Here is a 25,613-nt window from a genome sequence, read left to right on the forward strand (position 1 = left end):
TGCAACTAGAAATTGCATTTTATTTAAATAATTTTTGGTGTTTGCTCGTTTTGTTCTCCACGAAACGTTTATTTACAGGGACCACTAATTCCTGCGGCATTTACAAATGGATACCATTAAAAGGTGGCGCCGACAACCGCAATGACAACAGCAACAACAACAACAGCAGCAACAGCAGCAACAGCAACAACAGCAACAGGAGCAACAAATGCAACAGCAACTTTAGCAACAAATGACAGACACACACAAACACACACTCAGACACAGACACACACACACACATACACACACTGCAGTGCTGCAACCACAGAGCGCAAAAAGAAGTAATTTAAAGTTATATATACCTGCATATATATAAATATAAATCAAATAAAGTACATATTACATATTTGTGTATTTCCACATGCAAGAAAAACCGAGAGAACTGCAAGAGCAACAAACAATAAACCAAACACACATATTATAATTAATTAATTAACGTATATTACAAATACGTATATACATACATATAACGCATGGGAAAAAAGTAAAAAAAAAACGCAAGTGATGAGGACGAACTACGAGCGAACACAAACAACAAAAATTAATTTTAATTTAACAACTACTACAACAACAACATCGGCAAGAACAACGCTCGGCCCCGAAAGATGCAACGTGTGCAGCAAAAATCGTTTAAAATGCAAATTAAACGGAAACTGTGCGTCCAACTGGAGTGGAGTGCCATCGCGGTGGGCGGCCGTGGCGGTGGGTGGGCGTGGCCCTGCTCGCACAGCAAAAAAAGGACTCCACCCCCCTCGAGCCAACAAACGCCACACGCCCACGCCCACCGCCCACAGATGACAACCAGGCCAAAAGGGGCGTAACCACTTTTAAGTAATGAGAAACCAACAAACAAAAAAGCAAAAACCAAAAAAAAAGAAATCACAAAAAAAGTACGACGGGGGTTACTAATAAAACGATAGAGTTGAAAAACAGGAGGAAGCAAAAATGTTGCAATAATAGCGAAAATGTTATTATTTGATTGCGTATTATTAAAGGCAAATTATTATTACCATTATTATTGCTATTCTTAACGTATCTAAGTTGTAACTTTTAAAGTTAAAGCCGATAAATATATATATATGTATACTTATATATATACAAGAATATACACTCTTATACACATAAAGTAAACTGCAATATATACAAAGGGAATTACTTGAATCAAAAAACGCGAAACCAACCACAAGTTATTGTACTTTCAACGATAATCGACTTAAGATGAGAGATAACTGAGGTGTAGGAGTTTGCAAAATGTTAAGAATCGGTTGGGTTTAGTTCTGATTTCTCGACTGGGTTGGGTTGGGGGTGAATCAAATCAAAATTGTGCTTACAATTATATTTATGAATTTATTTTAAAGTACAACAAATCCTTTATTGGCCAAAGTAAACAACAAAGAAACAAAAGCGAATGTGAGCAAAAGTCGAAGGCAATTTGTTATTAACTATGTTGAAGTTCTCTTTCTCATTATTTCAATCGAGTCAGGGGAAAGTAGAGGAAAAACCTATAACTTTTGTGTTCACATTGAAAGCAAAGTGGTAAATAATGCTAATTAATCAGTGGATAGTTAGACAAATATGTTAAAGCATTAAATATGACAATGAAAGCGAAGTGAGAGAGTGAAATTCCGTAGCTCGAGGCATAAATCAATTTATTTGCTACACCACAATGGAGTATCCAAAACAATGAAAACGCAAAAAGCAACACCCTAAATATGTAAGAAACACAATTTTTGAGATACATGATGCAAGATACAAAATACACGACAAACACACACACACCCAAACCCAATACACAATACACGAACATAAAACAGATCTTACGGATAAATCAAAAAGAAACACTTAAACAAATTACTTGGTAAGAGCATACGCAAATATAACAATGAACTATTATACATACAACATATAGTACGATTAAGTAAATAAAATATTTATAAAACAAACGCGCAAAATTGCAAATGTTTGAACACTTAACTAAATATATCTGTAAACAAGCGTGTAAAAAGGATCACAGATGCGCCACAAAAACGCTAGTGGAAAATTGGAAATGAAAACCATGATGAAAATGAAAATGTCAATGACGATGATGATGGTGATGATGATGGTAATGATGATGATAATGAAGATGATGAATGCAGGCCACGCAATGTGCAATTAATTTTTTTCTAGTCGCTCCGTCCGGCTAAATCGCCCGGACGATGGATGTACTAGACATATTTGAGGATTATGACGATAACGACGACGATGCAATCGGGGGCGTAATAGAAAAATATATTTATATACAACTATATGGAGTATTAAATTATTGGAAAAGCAAACCAAACAAAACCTATCAGCTAGATAAGTAAACAACATTTGTTACACACAGCAAGTGGGGGATAATTGCGAACAACAAAAAGAGTCAGAAAACCAAAATAGCAGAGAGAAGAAAATATTCTATAATTGACAGAACAACAATACGTTGCGCTTTTTGTCTGTCTGAGATTTTTTGCATTAGGCGACGTAAAACCCAGAGGAAAAAAACACACACAACTGAAACAAAAGCCAAGAGACAGCAAACAGTGGAAAGCCAGTGAAACAAGAAACAAAAGCAAATGCCGAAACAGTGAAAATGTTCCTTTCATAACTTTTTTGCCAAATTGTCAAACCAACGCTCTCCAGGACTTTTGTCGAGTCTCGGACCAACAAACTTACACATTACCTATATACGAGTAGTAGATGGAATCGCGGTAACCGAAACCAGAAAACAAAAATCAGTAACCAGAAACCGAATCCGAACAGAATCCGAACCTATGCGATAATTAGAGAGGGACAAGCAATAGTTGCAGTGTATAAAAAACTACATTAAACGTTTAAAGTGTTGACTACACCCCCCACGCCGATCATTTCAGATTTTCCAAAGATCGCGGTTTGCGACTTTGCCATGTGCATCACACTTATAAATAATCAAAAACTAAAAAACTAAACAAGAGGTAACAAATTAAGAGGAAGCTAAGGAAGCTAAGGACGGAAATCTTCAATTTTAGATAGACAAAGATCAGACCACTCGACGGTCTGGCATATCGGGACTTTGGACAGAAGACGAGGACCTACGAGACGAGGATTACTTTAGCAGGTCACAGGTCATTGGAGGCGAATTCCAAATGCAGCTTCTATCCTGCGGGGCAGATATTTTTAAACGGGGGAGGCTGGCGGAGGGCAGCGATGGCAAACATGTTATATTTGCATAATATATATATATATATTAAACCTACTTCTAAGGCATATATAAATATATAAATAAATATATTTTTAAGACATGTTCTAAAAGCAATAATTCAAAACAACAACAAGCGTGGCAGAGACAGAAGTAAATTGAACAAATCCCGCAAAGGAATACATAAAATATACACCAATATATAAATATACATTAAATATATACACCTACACCTAATTATATATATATACATGCATACCAGATATATATATATATATATAAATTCAAGAAAGCGACTATCTGAAACACCAGGCCGACCTTCGTCTGTCTTAGTCAGAGTCTGAGGAAATCATTTCGCTGGCAGCTTAGCCTGTATTGCTACACTTCTTTAACTAGAGCCCATGGTCATTGATCATGATCATTGGGCCGACAATCGTTTGTACTCGTATTATTTGTGGTGTAGGTAGACGCAGGACAAAGGACGAAGGACCCCGAGATAGTCTCGGGATCCCAACTCGTTCCATTTCGTTGTAAGTCGATGCAGCTTTAGGTGTAATGTTGAGTCTTTCCTAGAAGTTTCCCCAGCATTCCCCGCTATCGATCGACTCTAGGCTTTCCATTTGTGTTTTGTATGTTAGTGCTGTATATTCTATAAGGATCTTCTGCGAAAGTTATAGCCGATCACAGACATTTACATACATACATAACTATTGGTATACCGGATCAACTTCTGCTTAAAGAATACCGGAACAACAAGCAATGCGTCCTTGTAACAAAATCAATTTCAGTCAATTAGAGAATTTCCAACACCAGCAGCACAGAGACATAAAGACAACAACAAGCAACAAGAACAAGAACATTTTTTAAATACCAAAAACAAAAAAAAACAAAAAGCGATTAAGTGAAGACAAAAAACATTTTCATTATTTTTTTACTGCTGCGCCGTCAGAGCGAAGAAAATATTGGATGAGATCGCAGCAGTAGACGGCGCAGGCGCAAAAGCTTTAAATTGAACAAAATATTAATAACACGAACAAGGAAAACAATTTATAGGATTCGACATGTGAGCTCTCTTTTTTATATCGAGAACGGAGAAATGTGTGTATAAAAAGTATGCCGTGACGATTTTTTAAAAATAATGTACCCCATACTTTAAGCTATACGCAACTTTCGGTCACAAAGTCAATTGGTGTTCGAAGCCGGGTAGAAAGCCAAAAGTTGAAAATGAACACGTGGCACAAAAAGACATAAAGTGTAATGTAAAATAGTTTTAAATTGGCGAAACACCAGAAGACGATGACGATGATGATGATTATGATGAGGATTGGGTGTAGGCGGAGTTACGTAGATACATATACGAATTGCTTTCCGTTTTTCTCTTATTATTGACTTACAAACATATCAGTTCTTATTATGTGTATGAGTATAGCAACAACATCAACAAATACGATTACAATTACGATAAAGATTACGATAATGAAATACAATTTAACTAATACCTAGCGCTAACGAACGAATGAACTTTCTGTTTACCAAAACCAAAACCAAGAACAACCACACAGATGAGTAAGGCATGCCGCCCACTTGGCCTTTTTGAGAAGCGCAGAGAGAGGCGCAAAGGGGCGCCTGGCACGATTTACGACTTGTGGGCCTTCTACACTTTGACGTGCTTTTATACGATAGCAATCCTTTTACTCACACGAGACATTTCTATCCTCGGTTCTTTTTTATAGACATGTGTACATACACCCCACAGCACACACATAAAGGACACACACCCATACACAACCATATTTGTACACCCAACACACTCAGCCACAGACACTGGCACACGCATATATACAATGGAGATCACATACAAAAGAACCTTCATACGAACGATCACTTGACTATTTTTGCTATAAGTAAGAAATTCCCCCCAGGAATGTGTCAGTTGGAAGTGGCAGAACTCCTGCTGACAAAACACCTTTACTATATTGACAATATCTCTTATATATTTTACACTATACTATATGGAAAATTATATATTAATATATACAAGAAAATGAGGAAAACCAAAAACCAAAAACAAATAATACATAATTGAGGCAAGACAAACGGCGTGTGTGGCGTTAAAATTGTATTTACAAGAAATGCGTAACCAAGCAAGATGAAATCATTTTAATACTTTATACACATAAAAGTCAAAGGAATCTTTAGAGAAGAAAACAGGCGGCAGATGAATATGCAACTACAAGACAGACAACAAGACGATGAAGATACATTTATAAAATGCGCCATAGCAGGGCGCCCAGTTTGTAAGTATTCTAACTATGTAAGTAAAGTAATTAAGGAGCGCAGGACGAGAATCAATTAAACATACATACTACTGTCTACGAAGCCGCAGAGCCAAGAACTCTGGCCACTTTCAGTGCGAATACTGTAACACAAATGAAACCAGACGGAATGAATGCCAGATGCTGGATGCGATGGGTTCGCATGATTCCAAATCGGACACATTGGGTATGATGTTGGTATGGGCCTGATGATGAATGTTGGATGCGAAATGCTAGATGCTAGATGCGAGTTGCGAAATGGCCAATGTGTGTACATAAGCATAAACATAATATAAACAACTGGTACAGTACTACACTTACAGCAAACTATACAAGGTAACAACATAATAATTAAACGCCAGATTCCGCAAAACAAAGCGACGAAGTCAGAGACACATACACATAAATAGAGGCATAACGAGAATTTAATAAACAATTTTTCATTTCTATAAAGAAATCCGGTAACGAATTTGTATATTTACTACGAGAAAATGCATAAAAACGAGACAAGAAATAAGAAAATCCGAAATGTATACAGAAAGATATATGTATTAAAAGGAGGAAAAAACCCCCAAAAGACCGAAGAACATTAAGCCCGTAATATATGAGAATAAACCCCAAAATGATATATACATATATATACATAGTTATATAACCAAGAACAACAAATAAACATATAGTTAAATTCAATAATGTTAAGCATTCGATGGGCAAACAGACAGACAGGCCGGCACGCATATTGGTGGTTAAAAAATTCAATTATATATAAGGACCCTCGAACCGAAAGAACAGAACTATGCGGCCACCAACAGCATCAGCAACAGTAACAGCAACAAAACCATCAACAACGGCAACATCCTTAACAACAAAAGCAAGTGCAACATTTATTAACGGACGACAAAAGGGCAAATTGTTGCTCTTTTGCACACACGAAATTACATAAGTTTTTAAGAGACCCACACATACACACCTCACCCATACACATTCACAGTCACACTCACATTCACACAGTCAGCCCGCAATATGTATATGCAACAAAAGTGCGAACAGCTTTAGCAGCAAATTAAAACTCACTTTGTTCACAATGTGCCACGTACAGGGAGGATAGAAGGATCGAAGTATAGAAGAGGTTCTTGGGGAAGTGGATGGCCACTATCCCCTCGATCAGGTTAAGATCGGCAGTGGAATGGGCAGAATCAGCAGCAACAACAGAGATCAGCAACCGCATATTAAACCAAAATGAACAAACAAGAGGAAAACAAACAAAGAATTCAGAAGAACAAAAATGAACTAAAACATGAACATGATTTTAAACAAAAATTAAATTAAATAATGGCATATTAAGTTAAGCTAATGGTACATAAGTTTAAAAAACAAACGGCAAGAAACGCTCTAGAGCAGCAAAAAAACAAGATGAACCGAAAACCAAGACAAGCAAATATATATATATATATATATATATAAATATATATATATGAAATAAAAATTATAATGAAATAACTGAGAAATAAATAAATTAATTCATAATGATAAATAAACCAATATGAACATTGTTCAAAAACATAAGACAGTTGTTTCCTTACTGGGCTTCTTTATGTGGGTTTTTTTTTTATACAGAAATTCTGTAAATATTAAAAGGGGTAAGTATTTAGCAGGTAAGCTATGAAAGCGGATTGGTTAACTCAATGCTCACATTTATCGACTATTGATCAGCTATCCAAAATTATGGCTTCTTGTTTGACTGTAATAAGTTTTGTATTAATTAAAGTATATTTCGGTTTTAATTTGATCAATATCAGGCATCTGTTTCATATAGCCGCATGGAATAAGTCCGAAAATTAATTTAAAATAATAGAAAAGTAATCATAGTTATGTTGGTTTTCATCACCAAGTGTTTAAATTCGGTATACATCAGTTTTTTTTAATATGTAATTTCTGTAAGGGTACGAGGGTCGTTTGATAAGTCCGTGACTTTTTGTATTTGCCGCGCACCTGCTCTAAATACAACACTGCTCCTGTCAGCAGTTATCGATTAACAGCTGACTGTAAAATTTTGAGAAAGCTGCGTTTTTTGGTTTGCGTTTTATAGGCATTGAAAGCAGACGATCTCGTGAATTTTAACGAAAATGGAAAAAAGTGAATTTCGTGTGCTAATTAAGCATTATTTTTTGCGTAAAAAATCCATCACCGAAACCAAGGAAAGACTTGATAAATATTATGGGGACTCTGCACCATCAATTTCAATGGTTAAGAAATGGTTTACTGAGTTCCGTTGTGGTCGTACCAGTACAAGTGATGCCGAACGTTCAGGTCGCCCAAAAGAGGTCGTCATGCCAGAAATCGTCGACAAAATCCACGGAATGATATTGGATGATGGGAGAATGAAAGTGCGTGAGGTAGCTGAGGCTGTAGGCATCTCAACTGAACGGGTACATCACATTTTACATGAATATTTGGACATGAAAAAGCTTTCCGCGCGATGGGTGCTGCGATTGCTCACACACGACCATAAGCGCAACCGTGTGACCATTTCAAAGGAGTGTTTGGCGATGTTCAACCGCAATCCAAACGAATTTTTGCGCCGTTTCGTTACCGTAGACGAAACATGGATCCACCACACCACACCAGAGACCAAAGAACAATCAAGACAGTGGGTTTCTCCGGGTGAACGTGCACCAAAGAAGGCCAAGGTGGGTCTGTCGGCCAACAAGGTCATGGCCACAGTTTTTTGGGATGCACAAGGTATCATTCACATCGATTACCTTGAAAAGGGTAAAACGATCACCGGCGAATATTATTCAGAGCTTTTGGACAGATTCGATATTGATTTGAAGCAGAAACGACCGCATTTGGCGAAAAAAAAAGTGCTGTTCCATCAGGACAATGCACGGGTGCACACGTGTGTAGTCAGCATGGCAAAATTTCATAAATTGGGCTACGAACTGCTACCCCATCCAGCATATTCTCCAGATTTAGCCCCCTGTGACTATTTTTTGTTTCCAAACATGAAGAAATGGCTCGGCGGTAAGAGATTCGGGTCAAATGAAGAGGTCATCACAGAAACAAACGACTATTTTGAGGGCCTTGAGAAAACCTATTATTTGGAAGGAATAAAAAATTGGAAAAACGCTGGACTAAATGTATAGAGCTAAAAGGAGATTATGTTGAGAAATAAAACGCTTCTTTGACGAAAAAAATATATTTTATTCAAAAAGTCACGGACTTATCAAACGACCCTCGTATGTAAGCATCCACTCACCAAAGTTCCTATCGTATTTTCCTTTGCAAAAGTAAACCATGAGCTCGTAATACAAACAACAACCATTTTATTTAACAAGATATTTACAGGATTCAGAGAGGGCAGTAAACACAAATCCACTCAGGATATCAAGGAGTATACTATCGCAATACGGGGGATTAGCCCCACTCAGCTGGACTTCTTGAGCTTCTTGGCCTGCTGTCGTTGGTCCCACCACGTGGCATACCACTTGGCACTCCGCTCGGCACTCGCGTCCGGATCGAAGAGTGGCATGTAGTCCATGTGGATGGAGGCTCTTAGGCGATTGTACATCAGCATCGAGGACGTGTAGGAGGCGATGGCGCGCAGGGAGTACCGCAGGCGGTACTTGGTGTAGGGATACGCTACTCGCACCACCACCTCCAGCAGGAAGGCCAGGAAGAAGAACAGGAAGTGCGGCACGTACCACCAGCTGGTCTTCACCTTGAACCGTTCGCCCAGCACCGCCATCTTCTGGACGAAACGGGACACATCATTGATGCCCGTGTCATCGGTGACAAAGACGGGAAGTCCATTCACAGCCTTATCGGACACCTTGAGCGCCTTATAGGCGCAGATATGTCCCCAGGCCACATTCCCGGCGTAGACCAACTGCTGCTTTCCACCCACGCCCGCAATCCGTGGGAAAACCCATCCCCTAGAGGAAAGGAAGTCGAAGATCTGCGTGATGAAGTGCGAGTCACACTCGCCATAGGTCAAAGGGGCGCGAATGGCGCTGGTAGCCAGGTATTCTGAAAGGGAATACAAATGTTAGTAAATGAACTGTCAATTATTAATGAACTGTCGAACTAATATGGCCTTTAAATAAGTTAAAGTGAAATAAACCACATGATAATTAAAAATCGCACCCATTCTAAGAGAAATAAAGAGATGTGCTTTCAAATAAAGAATTTGTCTTCATTTCTTTATAGTTAAGCTTAATTTTTGCAAATAGCTAGTAAATTAGCCTATTCAACTTTAATTGGGCGTATAATTGAATCGTTTATTAAACCCTATAACTTGATAGGCGTATAATTGATTCGTTTATTATACCTTATGACTAAGATACCAAGAACTTGGGCGGTATCTGCTTAAGCAAACTTACCCTCCTGGTTGTGCAGGGGAGCTCCATTCGAGTTGAGGACTATGTTCTCTGCCCTAAGCTTGCTGGAAGCGTATCCGGGTATCAGGAACTGATTATCCTGCTCCCACAAAGTGGAACTGTCCAGCGTGGGAGTGTCTGTCTTGGATTCCGTTGAGTTAATTATCGCCGAGAAGGTACTACGGCCCTTGAAAGGCACAAAGCAAACGGATGTGCAGCTGGTGTACACCAGGCGCTTCACGTTGTTCTGGATGCACATGTCCACCACGGCCAGGGTGCCTAAAAAAAGGGAGAAATTAATCAGGATGACTTATATCTTGGAAATCTTCAAGTCCGGAAGCCAACAGCTTAACTGGTGAAGTTAAGATGAAATCAAAGCTGATTTCAACTCGTTATAGTAAAAGAAATGATGCCTGGAATTACGTATCTTATGAGGTACTTTATCCGCTCACTCACCGTTCACATTCACGCGCTCCAGTTCCTCGTAATTGGGCGGATACTCGATTTTCACAGAGGCGGCGCAGTGGAAGACCCCGTCCACTCCCGCAAAGATGGGACTGAGTGCCTCCCGATCGCCCCCAATATCGGCCACATAGGTGCGCAGTAGGGGTGTCTCCTCATGACCGATGTTGTTCTTGTAGGGCACTATATCCAGTGAGCGGATCTCTTTGATGCCCAGCTCCTCCTTCCGCTCCAGCAATTGCTTGATGAGGTGCTGACCCAGAAATCCACTGCCGCCGGTTACGAGCAGCACTTCCCCGCTTTTGTTGCCCATTGCGTCCGGGGTCAAAGTGCACTGGTTTTTGGTTTAACTGCAACGAGACCGACTGCAGGTTAGCTTGGCTGCCTTAAGTGCTTAAGTGGAGTTTCCGTGAGAGTGGCTTTTATGGTCGGCGGCCCAATGAGCCCGGCCACTTGGACATCACACATAAACTGGCTCATCACCAGCCGGCGACCTTCTTCGAGGGTCAGCGGAGCAGGTTTCCGAGTGGCTCGGCGCGTTTTCAAATACTCGGCTTACGTGACGCTCCGCGGCACTAATAAAGGCGGCTACTATTGCTACTATATATGTTCATATATATATGTTTGTTTACTTATAATTCATAATTTGTGTAATTCAAATTCCCCTGATTACTGGAATTATTTGTTTTTACACTCAGTGTAATAAAAGCTGGCTTTCACCTTGTTGAAATGGGCTTTAAGTCGTCTAGTCTGGTCAGACCCATTAAAAGCTACTACAATCATAGAACAAATACGGGTATTCAACATTTTAAAAATCACCCTAGAATAAATGAAGCCCTACAACTAAGGACGATTTCCTATTTTCAAGAAAAAATGGCCACAAAATCAGGACAAAATTTAAATCGACAGGTAATTTGACAATGAAATTAGGACATTCAAACATAAATAAAAGCTAAATGTGGTTTTGGGTAAGCATTTTGACACTATTTGCATACATGTAAACTCACTATTTTGTAATGTTGTATCTTGTTATAAGCAGAGGATGCTTTGCTCAGGGTATATACTATTTATGATTTATTTTACTATTTTATTATTTAAACTAAAGAAACAAATAAACTGAATGGGTTTTGTAAATGTGAGATTAACGGGCTAAGCTATACTTTAGTAACAATTATCTTTTAATGGTCAACAGCTGAGCTAAAAAAAGCATTACTAATTAATTCATTAGTTTCGGTTACCTTCTAATGCAACGCGACCTTATTTCTGTTCGTATTAATGGCATTCGCATTTTTAGAGTGCCAAAAATGACTGCTAACTTCATAATTACTCAAATAAAGAGAGTTTGAATGCTGTCCGCAAGATTAGACAAAGATATTGAAGATATGATATGCAACTAGTTTCGGTTATTGAGGATAGAGGAAATCCGAAGAAAATTCGTATACTAAGTATGATTGAGTCCATTGACACACTCGCTCTATGGCTTTCGATTTCTATTTCCCCTTAGTGTGTTACTTGGCCACGGTCAACTTTTGTCTTTGTGATTTTATTAGAGCCCGTCCAGCAACTAAGGCCATTCAGCAGACTCGAGAAACAACACAAGGAAAATAAGATGCCGATGGTGACAGCAGCAACATCTGCAAAAGCCACATCTGCAGCAGCAACATCGCCATCCGCAACATCAACTTACAAGATACGGCAGCAATCTCAACAAAGAGATACATGGCTCAATGTGCTAATGTTTCTTTGGCTAGGCGGGCTTACAGATTACAACACAGCATCAAAACAATTACGGCGAACTGGTTTCCGCGTCTATTTCGACATCTACACGTCAACACTCGATTTTGGCATTTTGGCCTGGCCATTTGAAACACTCAACCAATGGCACTTGTCCATCTAGAAGCCCGAAAGTCGTACTATTTATGAGTAGGGAACGCCGCTTACCGGAAGAAGGTGGCTCTTTTTTGTGGACAAACCTTTGGGCTTGCCTGCTGACTTGAAACTGCTTGGTGGCCATAAACAAAACTGGCCGAAACCGAAATCGAAACGATCGTTGCCAAGCTACTAGGCTATCGCCATAGTCATCGTCATCGCCATCGCTGCTATCGATCGCAAATATCGGGCTTGTGGCGCGAAAAATCAAAAGAACGCGTTTCAAAGCATGAGAGCGAAAGCATTTGGTAAAAGGTAATTTTTATTCAACAACAAGTAAATGAATGTGGACAGTAAGTACGCTTAGTGATTACATAAATAGTTGTCTTCTCTTCCCATGCATTTAGCGGGGTGCTTAGGCAATTGCAATATTCAATAAGTACAGTGGTAATTGTTTTCGTTGCATCTCATTCAATAACTTTCTATATCTTTATAAACTCCCTGGTATATGTATAAAGTAAACGAGAAGTAAAGGCCGTTGATACAAATGACTTTGGATTAGATTAGGATTGGGCGCTCTTAACCATTAACCATTAACGAGTACGCGAAATACAATTACGGATATACAATTACGAATACGAATACAAAACGGTGTTTAGTACAATTAAAAATTCTGTTCACATTTCGGTTTGGTTTATTACAACAATATCATGTAAATGCCGATGTAGGTGCCCCTTCCGTATGTACCTAGGTAAATATGTATATGGGGGCGTATTGGGGGTATAAACGTTGTAAGTACCGACTTTAAGTACCGATTGACTGCTGACTTGGTGGATTTCATTGCATCTTAGCAAACATAAATAAGGGCCATGGTATATTACATTAAATTACATGTATGAATAAACTATAATTATCTAGCAATTTCATTTAGTTACACATACACACACAATTGGTTTTCACAAACGTATTCTGTTCTCAATTCTCAGCCTAATGCTATTTAGATGCATTTTGATGCATAATTGGAGTGACGTGAAGCGATGAACTCAGGTTCTACGTAATCGTAATTTAACATGAATGTTGATTGTGTACATTAAACTAGTTGTATGTATGTATATAACTCTCTGTACTGTATATAGCAGTATAGTGTTTAAAGTATTGTATTGTATGGTATAGTATAGTATAGTATAGTATAGTATGCATGGGTATTATGGGTGTGCCGTTTCCAGTAGCAACATTTCAACTAACATTATTTACTTCGCTATTACAAGTACGGTTCTTTATTAGCTATTATTGTTGTTATTGTTTCTGTCGCCGATCCACCGCTGCCATCCATCAAGGGATTCCTTTCCTGGTTTCCATTGTGCTCCCCGTCTCAGTAGGAAAGTGCTGAGGGCGAACGCGAGCCAACTGTGAAATCTTTGTACACCGAAAACACAGATATCTGCGAAAGAGCGGAAATATTGAATTAAAAATACACCCACAACTCAGTCTAGGACCCAGCGCATTAGAACTCGTTCCCTCATATTTGCAATACTTGGGCCAATCCCCATATTGGCCACTTTAATTGCCGACTTGCGTCACAGTCAAGAGCTGCAGCGTGGCCCTGGCAGTTGGCCAGCAACCAAATAAAACTTGGCGGCATCTTGTGGGTGCGGAAAATAGGACAGCATCTGTGGCTCTCCACGCTTGTGCTTTGCCGTTGGGAATCGCTGTGATATCATTTCAAGAGCAGACGCCTTATCAGTGCCGGCTAATTCCAAAAATAGCTTACTTTTGGGTGGGTGTGTTTCGTGCTGAAATAATCTAATGGGCGCCAAGTAATTGCTGAAGTCTTTTGGGCTATTCTGACCTATAAATTATAGAACAATTTTGATCTGTTCAACAGCCAGCTGTCGAAATATCGTGCTCATTACATTTGTGTTTGGTATACCGAGCGAAAAATTGATTTATGATCAATAAAAATATTTTAAATTGATAATAACTTATACAAAACAACACACAACATTATGGTGTCAGAAAAACATACTCTTGTCACTATAGAAAGCCCCGACAAAACTGTGGATACCTAAGGTACGCTTTTGAAAACACGTTTTTTCTTTCAGTGTATACAACAAAGATACATTTGTTATTTCTCTGGGAAATAATTGAATATTTCTGTGTATACTTCTAACCCGCTGAGAACAAGTATTCTGTTTTTGGTGAATGCGGGGGGCGAACATGATATAATACCCATAATTTCTAAATAAAAACTGACCATAAACATACCATCCCGGTGATGATGAAATCTATTTCAAAATGAAACAATTAAAATATTTTATGCTACATTTTTAAATAGTACTCATATATAATTTATCTTTACTTTCTTTATTTGTATTCTAATCGTGCCTGACCTTCTTTTCGTTCCTACCAATGTGTTGCTGTGTGTGCAGTCATACAAATCGAGCGTTCTTTTGCCCACTTCCGGTGCTTCACCGGCGACTCACCTTGTCTTTTAATTGCTGGCACAGTTTCTGGCCATTCATCAGCAGCAGTAGCACATCGTTTAGCCACTGGACAGAGGCCTCCGCCTGGCGGGAATCGAAGCGCATGGTGCCCTGGTTGTTCAGCAGCTGGTAGACGGCAATGATCAGCTTGTGGCTCTGCAGGTAGAAGCTTACGGCCAAATCCTCGGGCAGATTGGGAACCAGCGACTTCATGTTGCGCCCTTTGATCAGCTCATCAATGGGCTTCTTTTTGGGCACCAGCAAACTGTTCCTGCCCCGCTGCAGGGCATCCAGAATGTTGCCTATCACATGCAGCACTTCGTCGGAGGTTCTGTGGGGAGTTTACAAGTGTATTATAAGTGCATTAACACACCCGCGGAGCCCAGATCCCATGCAAAACAAAACGTGACTCACTTGAAGTGATAAGAGTCGTCGACATCGTCTATGTGGTTGATGGCGGTCTGCAGATGATTGGCCGCATCCTGGACCTGCTGCAACTTCCAGGGCGAGTCATGTGTGATGGAGGTACGTTGCGTTTGGCTCGGCGCCTTACACAGCTTAAAGCTAATGTCCTGCGAACGGAAATTCGGGATTAGCATACCTTGGTCGTCGGGAACTGATCGGAAAATTTGCACTTGTTTCACTCTGTTAAGTCATCAGATTAATTGAACAAATACGCATATTTATAATGGAAAGGTACAAATGTCGTTTCAGCAACAGATAAGGAAAATAAATATGTTCTTAAATGATTATCAACATGATTTTACTGGGCGTAGTAGTGCGCTGAATTGTAGAGAAGAGGAGTGTGAACTTCTATGGTAAAGAATTGAATAGTCGGTATAAGACCTAACTATTGACGCAAACCAATGTTTTGAGTAACCTCTGGGGAATTTTGCTACGTATGCTAATACATCCAAAAACTGAATCATCTCTAAGAAAGGAACTAGTTAAATGCTTGGGGGTTTTTCCCACCACTCTTTGGGGGCGTCTACAATCTTTTGGGGTTTCTACCAGTCGGTGATTCCTGCTGGGTGTTATAGTGGGCGTACTTTACTGAGGTAGCTAATGGCACTTACAGCCTGGGTGATGGCATCGCCCGTTAGGGTCAGCACGGCCTTCAGCTGATCGGGCGACACGGTGAGTATGAACTTCTCAGTCTTCTTTCCCTCGTTCTCGTACAGGGGCACCGGAAACCGATGGGCGCATTCCTGGAAACACAGTGTGCGGTGTGGTTAGTGCTTAAGGAAGCTTAGGGAAGCCAAGCCGATCGGGTACTCACCACTAGAATGGTCCTCAGTTGCTTCAGTATCGCGTGTACTTCTTGGCGCAGCACCCACTCGAACTCAATTTGCTACGGGTCGTATTCGGAAGTGGGTTGGGTTTGCATATTTGGTGTTCCGCATTTGGTGTTCGTATTTTGTGTTTCGGAGTCCCGCCAGCCAGAGATTATGTAGGTATGTCAGTCATCCAGTCAGCCAGTAAGTCGGTGTGGCGGCGAGGAGGTGAGGCGTTGGTGGGTTTGTGTTTTGCGATAGCGCCATCAAACAAAGCACGTTCCGTGTACAAATCAATAACAGCGATGTGCGGGGGCGGTGGAAAGTCGGCAGGAAAAGCAGGAAGAACAGAACATCAGCGGCAATCGATAATCAATTAGTCAACATAGAGGGTTCAATTAATCGTTTTTTATGCTGCTTTTTTGGCAACGCTTGTTATTGTTTTTGTTGGTGCGATGCCGTTGTCATGGACTCGCAATGGCAATCGCATCGCTTTTCTAACGATCGGAAAACTCACCAGGTTGAGGGCTTCCTCACGCTCCGTGTCCGCGAGCATTTTCATCGCGCTTTTCGGCTTTTTCCGCGCTGCTAAGAATCTGCGCTTGTGTCCGCTTTCCGCTGCAGCAACGCCAGCAATTTGTATTGTGAGCGCTGTAATTTTTGTTTTTATTTCAGTTGTTGTTGTTTAATTGAACGCAGGGTTGCCAAGTGGCCGGCAGGCATGCAAGCAGCGCAAAATCCTACAAAACTACCGCTTTAATACTAAACTGGTCGATGTGGGCGCGACATTCAAAAATCATTGTCTTCTGCTGAATACAGATATTCTACGCGGATATTGTCATCGAGTTAAAATATTTGGGTTATAATATGTTATTCTAAGTCAGTCAAAACATCCACCACAATAAATCACAAAGTGTTAAAAACAATATTTTGTTAAATAGGAGTTCTACAAAACATTGTTGTCTTTCTAATTGGATTTTTTGTCCAATATAAAATGTCAAAAAAAATAAACAAAGTATTTTTATTGGAACAAGCATTCAGTCTACAGCCCTGGCCCGCTCTGCTTAATGCACTGCTTGACGTAACAGTGAGCTCTTACTTGCACTCTGTTAAAGCTGTTAAACGTTGAAAAGGAGTGAAAATTAGCGAACATTAAATGATTATGACTAAAAGTGGCAAAGTAACAAAAAGAATTACTGCGTTCAAAGCTCTAATAAGATTTAGATTCGGTTAAACCACAAGATAGCCCAAGAATACTCCCTCCGCTCATCAATCTCTGTTAGCTTCGCAGAGCACTGCTTGCTTGGGCGCCAAGTTCAAATGGCAAATAAAAACAGAAAAAGCGTTACATACGTTTTCTGGTGGGCGGGGGCGTGGTAAGCACTGCGGTTTCGGGCACCGTGTTGAGGACATGCTGAGGGTATCCACTGGTGCTCCGCTGACGATGAAGTGGCTGGAACGACCAGTTGTTCGTGGTACTTCGAGGGAAAAAAACAGAGAAACAATTCAGTTAGTTACTCGCGAATAACACGCGATTTGTTTGCCTTTTCGGTCGGACAATTGTGTATTTCGTTATCATGTTTGCGAACGATTTCGGCTTGATTTGATTCAAAGTCAAGTGCTAATTGGTGGGCCATTGTTGTGACTCACGTCACAGCCAGCTGACGTCGGCGTCTGGTTTCTGCCGCTGGACTGCAGAATTTTCCCGTATAGCCAGCTAAAAACCCCAGTTCCCCAAGTCCCCCTTTAAAAACCACTGCAGCGCGTGTCGGCGGTGAACGGGTGGGCAATGGCTGCCTTAAGTTTTCAATCATGGCTAAAATTACAAAAGGCCACACAAAAACGCGCTTATCAAGCGAACTTGACAAACGCCCAGATACTTTGAGCACCACTATTCACACACGCACAAACTTACAATGGCTTTATCAGGTCCTATTTTGTTTTAGAATTTATTTGATAAGCCAATGTCAGAAGAATGAAAAGGCCAAGAGAATAGCAAGGTATCGATGAAAGGCAGGGGCCTCCTAAAAAGTTTATGCCATCATAAATTTTTATTGGCATGGCCATTGGCTGCGGCTTTGCCGCTCTTAACACGTTCACATTTCTGATTCTTGATTCTTGGCCACACACACACACACACGCACAGCGGGTAAGCAAATAAGCCAAAACAAACAACATTTTGTTGCTGCTATTATATAAATAACGGTATAGCTAGTGCTTTCTGTCTTCCTTTACCTCTGCGGCATTCTGGATATACTCGAACTTCTTTATCAATCGCGAACCGCGAATCACGAGACCCAGTGTCGCAAGGCGGAAAACTCGCGGATAGTTCGTTCGCTTTTCGGTGGGGTTTTATTTACGGCCGTAGGGAGAGCCCCCCAAAAAAACGCTGAATCGCGGTAGCGGTAGCGGTACGTGGTAGCGGTACGACGTTCGACGATCGACGCCCAGCGCTCAACTCAGCGGTATAGCATACCATCCAAATGACGAGGCCAATGCCAATGCTCGTTTTGTAGACTTGTAGTTAACGTGGTTAAGACGGAGCTTTTGGCCAGGCCAGGCAGCTTTCTTCGGCCAGCTCTTCGCTGCGCCGATCGAAGCTACAAGAGGCCAACTTCAGCTCAGCTCAGCTGTTGGTAAGAGCATAATATTTATTTATTAACAAGAAATAGGAAATGTAGGGCAGTCCACAGTGGCGAAAACTGATTATATACATACGCATGTGGGTGTTCTATTTGAACGTTAGGCTGATTGAAGAGCGATTCGCTTTTATTCCTAACTAATTTTAAACAACTCACTAGTATGTTTGGAATTATATTTATTTTCGTGGAATCTCTCATATAAAACCCTATTATTCAAAAAACTGAAACGGGGTACTGAGACTAGTGATCAAGTTTAACTTACTTTTTCAAATGATCACAAGTTCGACTTCTCTATTATGTAGACGTTTTATAGGCTGTCGGTACATATCATTAACTCCACAAGCAAACCTGTGGTCATAAACTACAACATTTTTTTAAGTCAGTCAAAACTCAACAATGAAAGACACAAAAAGCAAACTATTTCACTAGGCGTTCCTCAAGCAGAGCACAGTTTATAAATAAGTGCATTATTTTAACTTGAAACTCAAGTCCCATTTATAGAACTCCATAGCATTAGACAACAAATATGTGGGCTAAAAATAAGTGAAGTGCCAGTATAGATGAGCTACAAACTCACCAAAGAAACGCTTTTATTTTGATGGAAAAGTATACATATATAGTCGTATATCGAAATAGGCTGTTTTGTTTTTCTTTGGCAGAGGAAACCCTGATCCGACAACAAAATAATATAAACACAAAATTGTCGCTGAGAAGAAAGCTTGTGACTAATTGCCAGTCCATTAATATAAAGTTTTGTTGCTCGCCAGCATTATTTAGCATTTGTCAAAACGGCGAACATCGCCAAATCCAGTAAAAGTATAATTAACACTCGTATAAGGAAAATAAACCCAGAAGTGTGCAATAAATGCTAGGAAATGCTGCACATATTTCAAGACTGAATAAAATTTACGGCGCTTCCAGTGCGGGAAGTTCACTTTGTTTACTCGCATTATCAAAGCGAGATATATGGACGTGTTTGTTTGGCGGCAAAAAGTAATCCAGTGATCCGAAAACAAATGAAAACAAGAGTGGACTTTTGGGTTTTTTTGCCATGGATGGCATAACATTTATTTTTTCGCATACACAGTATTCCGTTGCTCTTTTAGTATAAAAAGTAGTACAAAAGTTCTATTTCTACTTGTGTTTGGCATTGTCAAACTGAAGTACGTGGATTTGTTTGCTCCCCGAAGAAAAAACAAAAAGTGGAAAAGGGGAAAATGCAAATAAGAAGCGAAACAAGTGTGCAAATAGGAGCAAACAAACGTGTGCCCAACAGGTGTGTGTGGGTGTGTGTGTGTGTGTGTATAGTGTGCATGTGTGGGGTTTTTTTTTTGGTAGTGGGGGTGGGTGGTGTTTTCCAGGGGGTGGTGGGTGGCTGAGTGGGTGGCAGACGCAGTGCGTTTATTTACTCGCCAGTCATCATCTCCATGAATTCTGTAAATTAAACAAAATGACAGACATTAAACCGATGCCACCGAGCCAGAGCAACCGCTATATGCATTTATAAATAAATATTCCATAAACACGAAAACAAAATGTAAATACGTATTCCGAGAATGAAAAATGCGTGTGGAATCGAGTTTGTGTGTCGCGCCTAAAAATAGCGACCGATATGCTCCATGGGAGCGGTGATCAAGCTGTCATAATCGAGCGATCGCGCGCGATCTCAAGATCATCGAAATTTATGATCACTATATGCGCCAATGTGGGTGGATGTGGATGTGGAAGTGGATGGGTATGAGAATGGGGATGTGGATGCGGATGGAAAGCCACTAGAATGTATTAATATCAGTACGCGTCTGCACGGGCACTCACCATCGAAATCCACTGTACCGGAACCATCAGAATCGATCTCCTCGATCATGATGTCCAGCTCCTGCTCGGTCAGCTGGTCGTCCAGCTCCTTGAGGATCTCCTTCAGGCAGGTGGTGGGAATGAAGCCGTTGCCCTGCTTGTCGTACAGACGGAACGCCTCGCGCAGCTCCTTCTGCATGGCCTCCGCGTCCTCCTCCACGATGAACTTGGCAGCCAGCTGCACGAACTCGCCGAATTCCAGGCGACCGGACTCTGAAAGGTGCCAAATATTGGATAATTAGATATTGTGTAATTAGCAGAGAAACAACTGGAAATCCACCAGCTAATGATGATGGTCCCACAGCGGCTATGATCATAAATCAATGACAGCGCGTAACTAAAATATAATCATCGTTCGATGGTGGATCATCTCTGATTTGCTGTAATTACCAGCTAAATTTGGAACAGACGAAGCTTTTTCCATAAATATATAAATTTATAATTTATAGCTGACCGTAGGAAATTTTATATTTTGTTCCCTTTTGCCATTGAATCAATGTTCTTTGCATACAGTCTACACATTATTTACTTCTAGTTTTTAACTTCTCTGATTCAATTTATAGTATAGTATCGAATTATTAATTTGGGTTTTCCATTTGTAACTTAATATTTGTTCAGCTCTTAGCATCTCTTCAGCATAATTTGAAAACCAAATTGTATATATAACTACACAATTCGATAAAACGAAAAACACGATCCACGAAATTGGCACAAGAGCACATATATTATTGATGCATATACCAAATTGATTTTGCTCGTTTTATAATAACTACATATGTATATACATTTAATTTTGAACCATTTGGTGCCCAAATTTCAAGGGAATTTAATAAAATTAAATATATGCCACTCAAGTTGTACTATTTTCGCACAATTATTTTAATTGGATTTTACTTGACAGAAAAAATGCAAATGTTTTCCATTTGAATTGAATTCATATAAAATTGTAGATATACATAAATTCCCACCAGGCTCTTCCTACTGTCTAAAAGCAGTAAAATATTGTTTACTTACTGTCCTCATCGACCTCCTCGATCAGTTCCTCCAGGATCTTCTTGTCGAAGGGCTGACCTGCAGTTCCAAAAGCATAAGTACTCCCATAAACACTGGACATCCCAATCCCAGAACTCACCCATCAGGCGCAGGATGTCGGCAACCATCTCGGTGGGGATGGAGCCAGTCTTCTGGTGATCGAAGCTGTTGAAAGCCTTCTGGAGCACGGCGATCTGCTCGGGGGTAAGATCTTCATCCTGGAATTGGACAAATAAGTGTTACTCAGCAAAAGTCCTTTGGTGCGGGAATGATCCTAGATGCTTACAACGCTGCTCATGGTGCTGCTGCTTTTGGGTTTGGGGTGCCAATAGGATCTTTCTGATCAGCCTAATCTCACGAACCGATCGTCACGGAGTATTCGTTCCAACTGCGAGGCTGCGCGGATGCGTTTTCCAAAATATAGACCAGAATCGGTGAACTTGCCACGAAAAAGCGGAAAAACACGAACACGGCCGATTGGTGGTGGATGTGCGGATCGTTGGAGTATATGTAGCGCTTTTCCACGCCGCTGCCTCGGTTTTATTGTTTTTTAGAAAAAACTGTAAAAGTGCGATGGGAAAACGCGAAAATAAAACGCGATCTGAGCGTATCCCGCCGCATTCGCTGCCGGAGACTGAACACGAGCCGTATAGTGGTTTTCCACGGCCACTGATCGCTTGTTGGATGGAGCATCCCATCCAGTGGAGCGGCATGCCGAGCCGCAGGGGGAGCCACGATATCTGCATATGTGCGCCAGCCAGCTATAATGCGATGCGTTGCGCTGCGATCCCCGCGTCCCCAAGTATATAAACAACACGATCGTTGATATATACACATATATGTGTTTCGATTCCGCCGCCAGATGGAGAAATCCCCACTGGAGCAATGCCCCATCCAGTTTGTCGTAGGAGGGCTGAACGTGGGCAGCGACAGCAAGGAATGTTCTGCCCTCATTCACGAATTGCTCGACAAGTTTCCAACTTCTTTGTCCGATTCCCAAATCCATGGGCTGTTCCTTTGTTCAACTGTCAAAATATGAATATTTGATATATATGTAGTGAAGCTTAAAAGAATTCATGTCCACGAATTTATTTTAAAAATATATCCACGTCAAAGAAAAGAGCGTCCTTAGAGTAAAAGAGGATCCACTGTTACTTACATTTGACCCTTTTCTGACCTTTTTTTAAAGGGAATATCAGATATTAATATTGATATTGCAAATGTACAACTGCAGCGGATTTAAAAAATATGTTTGACTTTAACTAGACTTATTTTAATATACTGCAAAACATAGTTTTTAATATGCGTATAATATGGAAAAGAAATATAAAATGGTTTTCTAGCCGACACGGATTTAAATACTGCTGAGTCATGGCTAAATCATTCATTTAGGAATTTTTTTCGGTAGGCATGAAAGAAACATATGTATACTTAGTATAAGAAAGTATTAGTTAAAAAAGTTTAGTTTAAAAAGTTTCAATTTTTAGGTAATATAAAAAACCAAACAGCTTATTGGCAAATTTTAAAAACCGATACGCAAACAAGTTATCGTTAGTTGAAGCGTCTTTTGGTCTGGCAACCAACTATTCGGCGTTGCCAGATTGATTTTACAGCGATGGTTCGCATTAAGAATAGGTAAATATTGACCGCATTTTCTGCAACGTTTATTAATAAAGCCGTCCTCAAACAGATATATAGCGGTCCAGATTGTGCCCCATACTCCAACACAATCTCTGCGACTCAACGACCACAGCCTGGCCAAAATACTGCTCCAGAATGTGGAGAAGTATCACGGAGTGTACGGCCTCGCCGTGATCGAGCAGGGATTTCGTGTGAAGTACATCAACGATCGGACGAAAATGGCAATTATACGTTGTCTTCATCGAGGCCAACGCTTTGTGTCCAGTATATTACCACTGATTACTTTGGTTGGTTTCATTGCCATGTTCTTAAACCAGTATTAAAACCACACTTCTTCCAGATTGGAGATGTGCGGGCCAAGTTTAGGACCCTCTACATTGGTGCCACCATCATCCAATGCAACAAGTTCATAGTCAAGCACCAAAAACAGTTCCTGGACCGCGCCATGGGCCAGATAACCTCCGCCAAGGAGCGTCAGGATCTCTTCAAGAGCGTCATGGAGTTCGACATGGACAGATAGCATATAGTTTGTATAGAATGTAATTAAGTAATTATATTTCATGTTTTTCTTGTAGAAAAACCATGCTTCCAATTCGACTAAAATGTAAATGTTTTTGGTATCGTTCTAAACTTCGATAAGGAATTTGCGACTCGGTGAGCGGGCAATCTTGGCTCCAAATTGCTTAAGTTTCTGCCGGATGTCGGCCAACGTCAGCTTGTTCCTCTTGCTGTAGACATTGAGATATATTCCTAGGACAACAATGAGACCAGACCACAGATATCTGAAAATTTTAGATACATAGGTGAAATATAGCATTATCTTTTGAATTTTACAAATACTAACTGTAAGGTAAAGGGCTTGCTAAAGAGCACGAAGGAAAAGGCAATGGTCACAGCCTTGCGGGCGGTGGTCACTGTGGCAGCTATGGGAGCACCACTACTCCTCACCAGAGCCAGCACGAACTGAATGCCCAGATAGCCGGACAAACTAAACAGGAAGCCATAGCCAAAGGTCTCAACAGGGTGCTAAAAGGATAAAAGGATAAAAGGATTAGATTTCATACATCAAAAACCGCTTTTATAACCCACCTCCAAGCAGAAGGCAAAGCCGCTGAAGAAGTTGCCGGTAACCAGCATAATCACAAATAGGTACACAAAACCCAAGCCGTATGAGTAGAACACCACCTCACTGCTGGGCGCCTTGAACTCTCGCATCGCTTTCTCCTGGACATTTCCAATGGCTGCATCGCAGAGCAGAGCTCCCGAAATCATGGCCACGCCCAGCAGATTGAAGTTGGGCGTCATCTGGGAGTCGGCCAACGTAAACCAGGCCAATCCGATGCACATGCAGGTGGCTGCCGCAAAGTCCAGCAGTCCATAGCGTTTTCCCTGAATGAGGATGCTGCCCACCAACACGGGAATGAGCTTGCAGCACTTAAAAATCACTTGGGTGGGATAATTGAGGTAGCCGAGACTTGAGTTGGAGAGACCCATAGTACCCAGGGTAAGAGCAGCCAGAATTAGGTATGTTCTCATCGGAATGCAACGTGGCTCCGGCTCAATGTTCCAAAAGGAACCGCCGCTTATCCGATAGCCCTCCAAGCGTCGCTCCACCAAGCCGAAGCCGATGTAGTAGCCAAACTGGACGAGAGTGAGGAACCATCCGTAGGGCTTGAATCCTTCCACGGTGAAAATTAGCTCCTGCAGATACCCGTACAGGATGTACAGGAAGAAGACGCCGGCACAGCTGAGCAGGAACTGAGTGGTGCGGTTGTAGTAGGTGAGGTCAAAGCAAAGGATTCGCAGTTCCGGTGGCGATTCCGACGTCGAGGACTTCCGCTGCGAGGGCGGCGAACTTCCCGGCGATTCGCCGACCTTAATGGTGATAACGTTCCCCTTATTATCTGTCATTCTGCTGCTGGAGGAAGTGTGTATATACATGCATATACACACTATATATTGGCTATATCAAGATAACTATTGTAAGGAGCCCGTGTAATTTAATGCCACGCTGTCCGCGGAGTTGTCGGTTTAATGTGCGGATTTGTCATGCCTCCTCGGGTGCTGCATTAATCACGGGCAGGCGTGGATATTGCTTTTGAGTGCAAATCGCTCTGGCTAAATATGTGCACTTGGTTTGTTTACCACGAATAAACTATTTTTGTCAGCTTAGAAGGGAGATAGTCTGGGGACGTTGCCACCTTGTGTTATTAATCGAAAACCAAAGACCGGTATAAGTGTAACAGGTTGGCAACTCTGCTCCTACCGGCATTCTAATTGGCACAATGCTGCTGATAATACCTTTATTTAACAATTGTGCTATAAAACTATAATCCGCTTATTTACTGAGAAAAACCTATACAAAGAGGGAAAACCCACTTTTAAAATAGTGCCGAGAATGACCCTTATTATTGGACTGTTTGT

The 25,613-nt window shown here is 40.9% G+C and overlaps 6 protein-coding genes across 9 annotated transcripts in view; 2 read left to right on the plus strand and 4 right to left on the minus strand.

Moving 5' to 3' along the window:
- Positions 1 to 6,982, plus strand: part of LOC122618539 (RNA-binding protein Musashi homolog Rbp6) — a 178,461-nt gene extending 171,479 nt beyond the window's left edge. For all 3 annotated transcript variants that reach the window (XM_043795050.1, XM_043795052.1, XM_043795056.1), the window contains one exon: positions 79 to 6,982. In XM_043795050.1, coding sequence (XP_043650985.1) covers positions 79 to 120 — 42 coding nt within the window. In that variant the 3' untranslated portion in view covers positions 121 to 6,982. The remainder of the gene's footprint in view (positions 1 to 78) is intronic.
- A 1,922-nt stretch (positions 6,983 to 8,904) lies between these two features.
- LOC122617473 (3 beta-hydroxysteroid dehydrogenase/Delta 5-->4-isomerase) lies at positions 8,905 to 12,415 on the minus strand. The gene is made up of 4 exons (XM_043793345.1): positions 12,336 to 12,415; positions 10,389 to 10,744; positions 9,936 to 10,211; positions 8,905 to 9,582 (listed from the first exon to the last, which is right to left on the minus strand). The coding sequence occupies exons 2-4, from the start codon at positions 10,705 to 10,707 to the stop codon at positions 8,981 to 8,983; spliced, it is 1,197 nt and encodes a 398-aa protein (XP_043649280.1). The 5' UTR covers positions 10,708 to 10,744; positions 12,336 to 12,415; the 3' UTR covers positions 8,905 to 8,980.
- A 152-nt stretch (positions 12,416 to 12,567) lies between these two features.
- LOC122616031 (protein rogdi) lies at positions 12,568 to 18,474 on the minus strand. Its single transcript, XM_043791272.1, has 8 exons — positions 18,256 to 18,474; positions 17,374 to 17,498; positions 16,538 to 16,671; positions 16,026 to 16,097; positions 15,823 to 15,954; positions 15,161 to 15,318; positions 14,747 to 15,077; positions 12,568 to 13,704 (listed from the first exon to the last, which is right to left on the minus strand). Exons 1-8 carry the CDS (start codon positions 18,264 to 18,266, stop codon positions 13,636 to 13,638), a joined length of 1,032 nt encoding a protein of 343 aa, XP_043647207.1. The 5' UTR covers positions 18,267 to 18,474; the 3' UTR covers positions 12,568 to 13,635.
- A 1,252-nt stretch (positions 18,475 to 19,726) lies between these two features.
- LOC122615998 (troponin C) lies at positions 19,727 to 22,015 on the minus strand. Its single transcript, XM_043791220.1, has 5 exons — positions 21,835 to 22,015; positions 21,649 to 21,766; positions 21,531 to 21,587; positions 20,478 to 20,729; positions 19,727 to 20,096 (listed from the first exon to the last, which is right to left on the minus strand). Exons 1-5 carry the CDS (start codon positions 21,844 to 21,846, stop codon positions 20,068 to 20,070), a joined length of 468 nt encoding a protein of 155 aa, XP_043647155.1. The 5' UTR covers positions 21,847 to 22,015; the 3' UTR covers positions 19,727 to 20,067.
- A 1,055-nt stretch (positions 22,016 to 23,070) lies between these two features.
- Positions 23,071 to 23,819, plus strand: LOC122615860 (ribonuclease P/MRP protein subunit POP5). 2 transcript variants are annotated; one of them, XM_043791016.1, is made up of 4 exons: positions 23,071 to 23,183; positions 23,239 to 23,476; positions 23,530 to 23,715; positions 23,765 to 23,819. In XM_043791016.1, exons 1-3 carry the CDS (start codon positions 23,164 to 23,166, stop codon positions 23,707 to 23,709), a joined length of 438 nt encoding a protein of 145 aa, XP_043646951.1. In that variant the 5' UTR covers positions 23,071 to 23,163; the 3' UTR covers positions 23,710 to 23,715; positions 23,765 to 23,819. The 2 variants fall into 2 exon arrangements, with proteins under 2 accessions (XP_043646951.1, XP_043646950.1); XM_043791015.1 differs by having other exon boundaries at positions 23,530 to 23,819.
- On the minus strand, positions 23,758 to 25,393 carry LOC122615858 (adenosine 3'-phospho 5'-phosphosulfate transporter 2). Its single transcript, XM_043791013.1, has 3 exons — positions 24,279 to 25,393; positions 24,034 to 24,215; positions 23,758 to 23,971 (listed from the first exon to the last, which is right to left on the minus strand). The coding sequence occupies exons 1-3, from the start codon at positions 25,128 to 25,130 to the stop codon at positions 23,815 to 23,817; spliced, it is 1,191 nt and encodes a 396-aa protein (XP_043646948.1). The 5' UTR covers positions 25,131 to 25,393; the 3' UTR covers positions 23,758 to 23,814.
- Positions 25,394 to 25,613: the final 220 nt, after the last annotated feature.

This window comes from Drosophila teissieri, chromosome 3L (assembly GCF_016746235.2).
Source record: "Drosophila teissieri strain GT53w chromosome 3L, Prin_Dtei_1.1, whole genome shotgun sequence".
In the NCBI taxonomy this organism is placed as follows: Eukaryota; Metazoa; Arthropoda; class Insecta; order Diptera; family Drosophilidae; genus Drosophila; species Drosophila teissieri.